The sequence below is a fragment of the Capsicum annuum genome, chromosome 7 (assembly GCF_002878395.1).
Source record: "Capsicum annuum cultivar UCD-10X-F1 chromosome 7, UCD10Xv1.1, whole genome shotgun sequence".
NCBI lineage: Eukaryota > Viridiplantae > Streptophyta > Magnoliopsida > Solanales > Solanaceae > Capsicum > Capsicum annuum.
In genome coordinates this window covers 223,529,241-223,541,278 of record NC_061117.1, presented here as the reverse complement: position 1 = coordinate 223,541,278, position 12,038 = coordinate 223,529,241, and the positions used below count along the sequence as shown (strand labels likewise).

Here is a 12,038-nt window from a genome sequence, read left to right as displayed (position 1 = left end):
TCACAGCAAAACAATAACACATTCATGTTGCTACATAAGTAGGATGTGGAGAAGGTGGAATGTATTCAGATTTTATCAATGATATAGTTAAATTATTTCGTTGTTCTTTAATTTAAGACATAAATAGTTTGTAAAATAACTAGTGGACGTAAGAAGAACAATAACTAGCAACAGAAAAGTATTGCTATAAAAGAATACTATACTCGAACAACATAAAATAATACAGTATTATACGTCGACTAACAGGACAATCCAATAGGTAACAATCATCCAAACAAGCTCTCATCTTTTCAAACTCCACTTGTGTCATTACACGAAATATGTCATTCCCTTTGTTCTTAAATATATGTTACATCTTTAGGTTGCACGCACGTTATGAAAAACATTAACGAGAAGGTAATCGAGGTTGCTGCTCTATATTTGGCAAGGGCAGAAATCAAAAACCCAATAATAGAAATAACCCAAACAACAAGGGCATATAAGCAAAACAAATAGACAGCTTACACGCTTTCCTTTTTGTTGCGAGGGTACTTCTTCGTGCTCCTTTTTATACGTTCGATTCAATTTCCCATTTTGCAATAAATATCAGTAATAAAAAAAATAAATCAATCTTTTTTTCTTCAGATTTCTATACAATTTGAATAATATACACAATATACAAATCAAATATACACTGAAATATATCAGTAATTATTATTGTAGAGTTGAAAAAGTGCGAAAAAAGTGAGCTATGGGTTACAAATTTACGGCGGAAGATGGCGGTGCTACACTTAGCGATGCTTTGTTATTCACTACTATGTGTATTATTGGTTTACCTGTTGATGTTTATATCAAAGATGGTGCTGTTTATTCCGGTATTTTTCATACTGCTTCTGTTGATGATGATGATGATTATGGTGAGTTTTATGAAGAACCTTTTGAGATTTATTGATTTGTAATGTGATTATATTGGTTTCTGGATTGGAGTAGATTAGTTTTGGCATCCGATCTGGATCCTGTTGGGTGGTGGAGCTAGGATTCCGCGTAAATTAAACATGGTTGAAATTGTACTTTTTGTTATAATGTATGTGCAGTAGATGTTGAATTCCTTTTGCTTCTTTGTGTGTTTACTTTGTCGTATTTTGAGCCTCCTTAGTGGAAATCAATCTTGGTTGTATGATCCTGTTGGGTGGCGGAGCTAGGATTTCGCATAAAATTAGACTGTTTATACATGGTTGAAATTGTACTTTTTGTTATAATGTATGTGTAGTAGATGTTGAATCCTTTTTGGCTTCTTTGTGTGTTTACTTCGTCGTATTTTGAGCCTCCTTAGTGGAAATCAATCTCGGTTGTATGTCTTGTAAATTTGTTATTTTGTGTATTTTCATTTCGAATGAAGAATGTGAGAATATTCCATTGGAAGTTAAAGTATTGGGAGAGGTGATTAGACGAGACATGTCGCAACTTCAGCTTACAGAGGACAATGACCTTAAATGGGAGGATGTGGAGGGCGTAGAAGGTTAGTAGGTAATGGAGTGTTGTCTTGCTTTTCAACGAGTTTAGGCCTGGTGGTGTCTATTGTGGTGTTAGCCTTATTCTGGGTAGTTGTTGTTAAGGTTTTTTTTGTTTGGACTAGATCAGTTTCGGTATCCCATTTGGATGTTTCCATGACTTTGTAGACCTTTTTCCATATCTTATTTTAAGTATTTGCACTGCAAATGAAGAGAATGTGAGGATATTCTAGTCTTTGATTTTGTACTTTTTGTGGCTTTCATAGAGAGGAATAGTGGGGAATGATTACATAGGGTTCATATAGCTGATTTCAATAATTTGGGATTAAAGTGTTGTTTGGTAGAGTGTATAAGAATAGTGCTGACCAGGGTGCAATTTTTTTGATACTCGTAGTGTCCTGGCTAGCTTGCACGCACATCAACTAATTCCTCGGGATACTTGTCACCTTCCACTAGCGAAAAGTACCAGGTAACTCTGTCCACCAACGCTAGGACAGATGAGAAGAAATAGGTAACTCTGTCCACCAAGGCTAGGACAGATGAGAAGAAATTACCTAGTGTTTCGTTCTCCTTTAGAATTTGAATTTGAGTCCTCGTTGTTTTCAACTACCTCATTGACCACTAGACCACTCTCTTGGGTAAGTGTGCAATGCTGAATAGGCTGTACTAGTAATGTTGGGATTAGTTGCGCTGGAATATTTCTTGTCCATTGTCTTTAACTTTAACCATGCTTATCCATGTAGTAATAGCCCTTGTATTACTAATTCATGGTTTGCTATGTATTTGCTATTGCACCTTGTAATACTGAATAAGGTGTATAACTGTATTAGTTATACATAGGCTGAAAATCCTACCAAACAAAAGATTAAATAATACCATGTCTAGTATATGTAATTAGATTCTCTAATATATCCTACCAAACGACCTCTGAGGGTTAGTTGATTTGATTTGCTGATTGCGGTATTTACAGTACCATGGGTCAAGTGTTTAGCTTACCAAGTACGGGACTTACAAGAATCCTTATTGTCATCTCTCTCTTTTCGATTCTTGGATTAGCTATTGTTTTGAAGAGGGCAAAGATGACTAAGAAGGGTAGTCGAGAGTCGAATGTTGCACATGGAGGTTTGATAGAAACACTCGTAATTCTGTCCGAAGATCTTGTCCAAGTTGTCGCAAAGGTATGCTTTTGGACATTCCAATTCTGCAATGCCTATTTGTTTCCTCTATGGTTGGTCCTTTTTTCTCTGCTTATACTTGTACTTTGCAGGGGGTTGTGGTATCTGCTGATAATATTCCAGGACATTTCAATGGAGATAATATAGGTACCGTTTGTAGCAATATCACTTATCCCGAATGCAAGACGAAGGATATGAAAGCAACAAAGTCCAAGTTGTCTACCATGGACGGAGATAAAGCTAGTAAAGAAAGGTTTGTGCTGGCTAGACTCATTACATATTCATTGTTAGAAGTGCCTCTTGATCTGTCAGCTTTTGCATGGAAAAGTTACATATTGCTCCGGCAGACATTACTTTGGCTTGTTCTTCAGATTCTGCCATTAAATTATTGAAAGAAAAAAAATATATATATTGAAACCAATCTGATGAATATCTATAGAGCGGATAACTAATAATGGTAAAGTAATTTCTTAGTCAGTTTTGGTTAATAATCTTTTTGTTCATATATAGGCTGATAAGTGAAGTTAGAAAGCTTGTTCACCCAAATGTATTTGTTTGTTCTATCACTAGTTTTGGGATGGCTATATAGAGGGTGTTTTGGGAGAAGTGCAATGTGATAGGAAGATACCTAATAAAGTGATAAGTAAGCTCTGTACTTAAACACTTCAGCGAACTGCAATTAAGGCAGTTCACCTTATTTAAGTTGCATCTTAGTGTAGGCATCATCCACACACAGTAACCATGGTCTCCATCAAGAAGGGTGGGGGTGGGAGGTTGAGGGGGTGATGAAGTAATAAGAAATTTCATTGCTGGCGTCAAGAAGATGCAGAATACTACAGAAGTTTGGAAGATAACAAAACTTCGTTATCTCAATTATAAAAAAGACTAAATTAGCACAGGCCGCTACCAAAGTTCAAAAAGTACTGAGGAGAATCTATGGGTGAAAGGGTATGCCAAGTATATAGATACAAAAGACTCTAGCCTTGAGAGAGTGATTCGGAGTTGATAAACCTTCAAAACATTTGCTGTTCCTTTCTGCCCATACACACCCAAAAATACTAGCAGGTATCATCTTACTCCTTTTAAAGAGGGATATGATTTCTTTGGTAAAATTTGGTGAAAGTCAAAAGTGAAGTTTTCTAGCATAAATTACCTTAACCATCTTATTATTTTAGTACTGCTGAATCAACACAATGGATAGCTGATGTTTGCAGTTTTGCTATCTGATGGACAGTAAATTAGGGAAAGGTCGCCCCAATATCTGATACCTGCTGGGTTCCTGCCCTTTCCCTCATGAGATTATTGTCTTGCTTCTTGTAACCTTAATTTTTCTCCTATATTTATCGACTAGGCACTAACTTATTTCCATTCATGTCAACTATGACAGATATGCGCAAGATGGCTTAATCAATAAGCAAAGTAACTGCAGAGAGAGCCATGAGTCTCTAAAGGAGAGAACTGTATGTTAATCCTAACATTGGCTGAACATCAAATGAGAGATAAAAAGATGTGATCTATTTGCTATTAGTTAATGAGCACTTATTTATGTTTCTTTCATTTTGTAGATCTTTGAAGTTCAAGGCTCAAGCTCAAATCGTGAGTATTTATTTAATCCTTCAGTTCTCACTATATCATATCAATTCTTGTGGACCTCTTGGTGGTTGGAGAACAGATTAGGCAGTGTCTCTTGTTGACCGAGTTTCGTGATGAATCATTTATCATTCTGTATAATCAATTAAAAATTGCTATAAAAAAATTGAATCAATGGTCAAGAGAGGGTTGTCCATATGGAAGGACACAAATCACCTAAGGGGAAACCAGGAAAGTGTAAAAGCACTGCTGGCCCCACATATCACTTAAAAGAAAGAAAAGAAAAAAAGAATTGAATCAATTTTTGTGACTTCGTCCATGCTAAGAATGGTTTCAAGACTTAATGGTGAAGGAAATTCGTTACTGAAATATGCTATTTCTTCTGCAATAGAACTCTTAACACAATTGATGATTGCTGGTAGATAGTGAGATCTTTAAGTTCTTTCTGTATTGTATATATCTATCATAAACCAAAAGAATGTCACTCATGAATGGTATTACAAATTTTTCACTTGCAGTGGATGTTTCTGTAACTCGAGCAAATGCCATTGAGAATGTTAACTTCAAAACAAACTCGGAGTTGTCATCAAATGGCATATCTAGTGGTAGTCCTCCCCTTTCCTCAACCAAACTTAATGGTCGGGATAATGAGCGGCACAGTCATGAGCAGCAGACTCCAGGCAAGAATCCTTGTTTGGGCTCTACTTCCTCTGGTGCTCCAACTACCTCAGTCTCATGCGTCAGCTCATCATCAGATCCAGCTGATTTGGTGCCTTCATGTGGTTCAATTCAGAATGCTAGTACAAAGGTAAAGGAACATAGTGGGGTCCATTGTTGTAGGTGCATGATAAAAATTCTTAGTTGTTCCATGTATTCAAGGTTATATAAGCTAATATTTTCAGTAGGTTTATGGTGATGCCAAAATTATTGCGGTACGCTGAGATTTTGGAAATTCTTCTCCTTGTTACTCCTATATTATTCATCTTTTATGGTGATTTATGACTGTTGATTTTCCTTCTCTCTAGGAGTCTAAGCTCAACCCTGGGGCAAAGATATTTTCTCCATCTGCTTTGCAGCATAGAACTGTTACACCTCCTGTGATCCCAACAATAACTTACATGCCAGATTCATGTCTTGTAGTACCTGTTGCTACAGTAGAGCCTGAAGTTGAAATCATCCCGTTTTCTCCTCGTCCATCTGTGCCCATCAAGTTTGTCCCGTATAATAATTTGGCAGTTGTAAATGGTGATTTGGATGTACAGTATGCTCAACCGGTATGTGATCATAATTACTTGATCTTACTTTGAAAATGCAGCTCTAGAGTTATAACTTGGATTTAATTACTGATTAAAATATTGTTTCAGTTGATTGACCACCATTCCTTCGGACCTGAACCAACCAACCGTATTAACCATAAGAATTTGTATCTTACTAACATAACCACAGCACACTTCTGCGGAATGGTCTTTGAAGACAAGCCTGTTGGTTTGTAATGGAGACTATTATGCAGCTGTGCATCATTTAATCTAATTATGTCACCGATATACATTAGGAAAGTTAATTGATATATATATGTCAATGTAAGTACAGTTAATTAAATGGTTTCCCATAAAACATGTGGTATGATATATCTTTCTGTTGTTTGAAGAGAAATAGTTGAAGGTAGAAGAAAATAATTGGGATTCTACTTCTTGATATTATAATATGCAGTTTACCCAAAAAAGGCACTGCTTTCTTAGTCAGCAATGACATTTACCAGATGCCGTTTCAAATTAGTTGCTACAGCTTTACATCAGACAAGTTAAACCAATCGCCTCCATTATTCTACGTCATACTTAAACAGTATCAGTTATTACTGTTTTGACTTTTGACGCTGATGCATAGTTTTCTGAAGCCTTTCTTTGTCAATATGTAGACAATTGGATACATGGGAAGCAGGACTCAGCCAGCTAGGTATGCCAGTCAGTATCACCATCTTCAGGCTGCAAATGGTTATGTGCATCCAAATTCTCAAAATGTAAGGGAAATTACCATGCCATTTTGTCTTTGTGAAGCTATTTATTTTATTAGACTGGAAAGAAAGCTCTGCCGCCATAGTTGTAGAGTCACTGAGGCTTGTCATGTCAAGGACTGTGGCCCTATAACACAAATGACGTCCTCAGGACAGTAGCATGCCATCCTGTTATTCTTTTTGTGCTTGTATGACGGTTGTAGACGTTAATGCCACTTCTAAAATTCTTTATTTTCTCAGGCTATGGTTGGACGATTGGGACCGCTTGTTTATATGCATCCTCTTTCTCATGTAAGGCGAATACTTTGTATAGCTTTTTTTCGCGGACAAATTTTCTGACTGAGTAGATATTTTCTTTTCTATTTCCTTGGACTGCCCTTAGTTACTTTCCTCTTATCTGATTTTCTGAGTATTTTTTGTGTTGCAATTTTCTGATTCTTCTCTCTGTTATCTTGTCAAAAGGACATCGTTCAGAGTGCAGTGGGGTTCTCTCAAGTATCTTCACGTCCTCCATTAATTCCACATCAGATCCATCCTCCTAAGCATCAAGGTATGTGTTCATGGCACATTTAAGGTATGCCAAGTATAAGGGCTATTTGTCGAGGTCAAGATGATTGAATATATATCTTTTGTACCTACAAAGATAAATGTACATGTGATCTTTTTACTTAATTTGATTTTATGAGATACAAGCATGTGCATAGATGAAAAAACATCTATTTGTTTTTCTCTCCTTTCATTTCAAGCATTTTAACTCCGGAAAAGGTAAATAACTGTATGTACTACTCAGCTATGACAACCATCACCAAGTTTAATTTCTTGAACTTCTAGAATTGTGGTATTTTCTATGCATAAACCATTTGAAAGAAAAAGTACATACAAAAATTTGGTAACAAACCAACACAAAGTTGCATCAATTTAATTGTCTTCCTTATTTCATTTTTGGAGGCTGAAGCAAAGTAAATATACAAGCACATGAGTAATGAGTTGTTAAATCTAAATGTTGAAATTTTATAAGTAAAGTGTTTCAAATATGATCTTCAACAAGTGCAATTACAATAGAATATTACTCCCTTCGTTCTTAAATAGTTGTCACCATTTTTGTTCGCACTCGTCTCCCTTTAAGAAAAACGTAAGCTACATGCTAAATTAACTAAATCACCCTTATTATTTACTCTTCTCTATTAATACTTCCCTTTTTTGCACTTTATTATATCTCGTCATATTTATGACTAAGGGTAAAAGTGGCCAAAAAAAAATAATTATGCTTTGGTTTTGTGAAATGACAATTATTAAGGAATATTTATTCTTAGTAAGGACGACAACAAATTAAGAACAGGTAAGTCTGTTACTATGTTGGTCATCTATCTTTTTAAGCACCTTGTCAAGACATTAATTGTTTACCTTATCAATGCAAGAAACATAACTCACAAAATGATTAGAATCTAATACACTTCATGAATAGTTCTTCACCATCACCTCAAATAGAATAGAAATGTTTTTAAAAATAGCATTTCATTTCTTTCTCATAAAAAAAAAAGTAGCATTTCATTCCATCGGAGATGCAGGAGTAACACTACAAGAATTTGGGTAGTTCCACCTTTTTGATTAGTTTTACTAAATTAGAATTGATTCATACTTTATAAAATATGTGAAGTTACATACTTCCTTCGTCTCATATTACTTGGCATGGTTGTCAAAAAATATTTGTCTCAAAATAGTTGGCATGTTTAAAGAATCAAGAGATAATTGAATACCCTTTTTCAATTTTATTCTTAGTAATTTAATGGAAGTAATTAACTTCAATAGGTAATGACAATATTTTATGTGAATTTAATAGTCATGTTAGTCAATTTGTACTCCTTATTAATTTCTCGTTAAGAGTTGTGCAAAAGACAAACATACCATGTAATATGAGACGGAGGGAGTATAATCGTTTGGCCGACAAAAAAAGCATGGTACTTACCTAGTCATGAAGGAAAACAAACAAACTTGATCACTTTGAGATGGCAATTAAAATCTTATGATTTTAGTACTTTGTCGATACATAGCTTTATGATAGCACCTAGTCAATAATGCCGAATTTAAAAATATGATGTGATGACTTTCTTTTGGTATTTGCTAGTAGATGTGTGATTCACTATACAAATCTATTTTGATTCTCCACTTGGGTAAAACTTTTGCAATAGATGTAATTCACTTTAAAGTTCTCATGAAAAGCAAGATAGAAAAGGAAGTAGTATCTACCAAGATTTTGAATCAAAGAAAGCAATGAATAGAGAAGAAACTAAATAGTAGCAATGTTAGAAACATGCATATGACTGAACCGGTGGCTTTCCATGGGCGTTAGGTTTTCGTAAAGTTAATTAAATATGGTATTTAATTGAGTTAATAAAAGGGTGATGTTACAACCCGAGCCGAAGCCCTGGCTGCGACGGACATCCCAAACCACAAGGGCTCGAGAGACCCCTTATCATAATACCATACGCATAATTTATAAATGTAGCGGAAGAATAAACTGAAACGTGGGATAGTCTCGTAATCAAATTTAATATATAAAGTTGTACTGAAAACAGAAAACTCCATCCCGTCTACGAAACCTTTACTGAATACTAGTCTGTCTAAATTGGGCCAAGGCCCCAGCTGGACCATGAAACTAAAGGAAACATACATTTGGATAGATGTCTTTCGAAACAAGGGAGGCTCATCAACTCTGAACTCTGGAGGAAGTCTACTGATGCGGTGGACCGCGGGATTGTACCTCGGAACCTACATTATGAGACAATGTAGCCGCTCGAGGACGGTCAATACTTGGAATGTATTGGTATGCAGAAAATCCAAAAATAACATATAATTCATATAAAATAATCAAGAGCATTGGGAAAGCAATTTAACATAATAAAGATCAAAATACATGGGCATACTTAGAAAGCTGCAATCACCCTCGTAAAACATGGACTCTATCTTTGATTTAATTCTGAGTTAAATAGTACACCCTACATTTCTACAATCCCACGGGCTATATGGAATCCGTCATTTACTGGTCGGTCAATCCCCTAATCCGAGTTTGCCGCAAGGATTGGAGTTCCATGTGAAGGTATGCCCCCTTGCGGACATAACATATTATCCCCCTTGCTGGATAATATATCATAAATCCCGCGTCGGCAAAACACGATTTCCAGCAATGAGTTATCTGAACTCATGCCTTCTTCGGGTAACCAGTTAGCTCTCTTTAAGCCCAATTTTAGTCTTTTTAAAACATGCTTCATGCTTGAGAACATTCATTTCATTCATGTTAAGGGCATTCCATAAAAGGTATCTTCATACCTAGACTTGTAAGTCATTTCATGTCATGTCATATTTAGTCCCTTTTTCAGAACATGTTAATGACCACCAAAAGAGTTAAACATCAAATGAGAGTTCTTATTTCAAATATCCTATGGAAACTAATGCAAAAACTCTCTTTTCAAGACTTTATCATATGGTGGCCATCTCTTGCATAAATCACATGAAATCCTCCGTTTAATTACAAAAGAGCATTTAGAACATAATACAAAACCCTCTCTTGGAACATAAAACCATGTCAATTCACCATTAATAGAAAATCATTTAACTCAAGCCTTTAATCATGCATTTGAACAACCCATAACATATTAAGGCAAGTAGATTTCATCATGAGAGAGGAAATTTCACAAATCAAGATCTTAAATCAATTCTCAAAAATCATAACGTAAATACACATGAATACACCTCAAGTTTATCGAAAAGTCCCATAGTAAATACTAAATTTCATCATAAAATGGGGTTTATAATGTATTCTCTGCAAATAATTTCAAAACCCATATCGTACATATACATATACGCTCTAAAGCTTAATAAAACATCATACTTATGCCCATGAGAGTTGGGATAGTTCTACATACCTTGTAATGGAGAGAACGTAGTGTAAATTGGCCCTTGAAGCTTAGAATTATTAAACCCTAGGTGGTTTTCTCCTCTTTTGCTATTTGAACAATGATAGAGAGGTTTCTAAGATGTAAAGTCGTTTTCAATGCCCTATACACGTACATAAAGGATTGGGAACAACTTAAGGGTGTGAAAAACTCTAATGTCCAAAAAATATAATAAAAACAGAGAACTATCGACGAAACCGCGATGGCAAGGCAGTAGCCCATCGTGGTGTCATTCGCTGCGCGGGGCTGCCGCGGGGTGCCCATTTCGCGGCGCAGGGCTCTTTTCTAATCCTAAAAACGTCCCCAAGCCATGTAAACCCATCCTATAGTTATTTATCTTTGATATAGGGGTCTTAAGGGCTCATCAAGTCCGGGTAGTTTAACTTTTAGTTTGAGGGCTGTCAACTTTTAAGGTAGTAATAAAAGGATGCTTTAGTAATTTTAACTTTTAGTTTAATGACTTCCCACTTTTAAGATAGTATAGATAACGAGAACTTAGGAGTGGTCCAGATGTCTATTAAGTATTGATTTAAATCCAATAGCTGCTAATAGCTTCAGATACTTATATTTGGGGGTCGGAATGCATAACGCTCTACAGTCTGTTTAGTATAAGAACTGCCAAATGCAATTGCTGCTAGTAGCCGTAGCAAATCACTTATATAAAAAATTCAAGCTTGCACATTGGGATACAAGGATGAAGACTTTTAAATGTTTTATCTCTGTCAAGGTAGATGCCCAAAAGTTGTATCCACTGCACTGCTGATAGTAGCAGAGATAGAGCTTGTGGAAAGTTCTAGCAGTCGTTGATACCTTAGCAGTTCCTTTTTGTTTGACTATCTATGTTCGTTGAGCATGAATTTGTGACCTGTTTGTCATTGGCTTGCAATTTCAACCAAATGATGCATAACAATTTGTGGCTAACTACAACTTACTGCATTAATCCTTTTCACCTGAATGATGATGTGATGTGTAGATATTCTGAATTGTTATACGCATAGCTCTCTAATATGTTGTACTGTTCGGACATTGGACGTATTACATGACTGTGATAAAGTTGCCTATATTTTACTGGCATAATAATTGAGTCCATATTTATTTACATTATTGTGATAAGTTGTTTGTATTTTACTAGCACAATAACCGACTCCATCGTTGCTGCAGTAAGTACAACACCTCAAGCACTTCAGCTATATGTGACCTCCCCAGTTATAACAGGGCTACAACCATTCACTATGCCAAGCATTCCTATTACACAGCCGTCTTTTCCTGTTATGCGGCCGATGCAAGTCCCAGAATCTGATGGTTTTCTGCCTATCAAGTTCGCGTGAATATACTTTTGTAGGTGAAATGATGCTGGCAATTGAGATTCATTTTTTTCATTTCTTCTCAATCTCTGGCAAGGTGATTCTTTGTTAAAAGTTTTCGATCTTATAGTATTGAGCAGGTTATTCTTTGTTAGAGCGCGTTAAAATTGTATATTGAAGTTGTTTTGTTTGGAGGTAGAGGAAGAGTTCACTCGGGCGGTTCTTGTTTTGGTTGTGATATCCAAAGGAGATAGATTTTCCAGTTTTGAACTGTTGAAAAACGAATTTTTGGACGTCGAAAAGTCCCACTTTTTGTATGATACATTCAGACTTCAATGTCAAATGTTAAATTAGAATTGAAATTAGTAGAGTTGTGATAGTTTTGTGCTCAATTTTGATCATTATTCTAGCGCATTTTCCCATGTATTTTGGCTATCAAAACCTGACATGGGTTTGGTTGTTAAAACTGAACATTCATGCACATGTAATTTCATAGGTGGGGTTTGAAGAGGGTA

General features: G+C 35.8%; 1 protein-coding gene across 3 annotated transcripts; it reads left to right on the top strand.

The window, feature by feature from the left end:
• The first annotated feature begins 490 nt into the window (after positions 1–490).
• Positions 491–11,902, top strand: LOC107856367. Of its 3 annotated transcripts, none has more exons than XM_047393310.1 (11): positions 491–896; positions 2,547–2,668; positions 2,758–2,918; positions 4,053–4,125; positions 4,231–4,261; positions 4,774–5,063; positions 5,281–5,529; positions 6,171–6,272; positions 6,507–6,557; positions 6,729–6,816; positions 11,381–11,902. In XM_047393310.1, the coding sequence occupies exons 1-11, from the start codon at positions 731–733 to the stop codon at positions 11,545–11,547; spliced, it is 1,500 nt and encodes a 499-aa protein (XP_047249266.1). In that variant the 5' UTR covers positions 491–730; the 3' UTR covers positions 11,548–11,902. The 3 variants fall into 3 exon arrangements, with proteins under 3 accessions (XP_047249266.1, XP_016556875.1, XP_047249267.1); XM_016701389.2 differs by having other exon boundaries at positions 516–896; positions 11,352–11,902; XM_047393311.1 differs by having other exon boundaries at positions 757–896; positions 2,461–2,668.
• Positions 11,903–12,038: the final 136 nt, after the last annotated feature.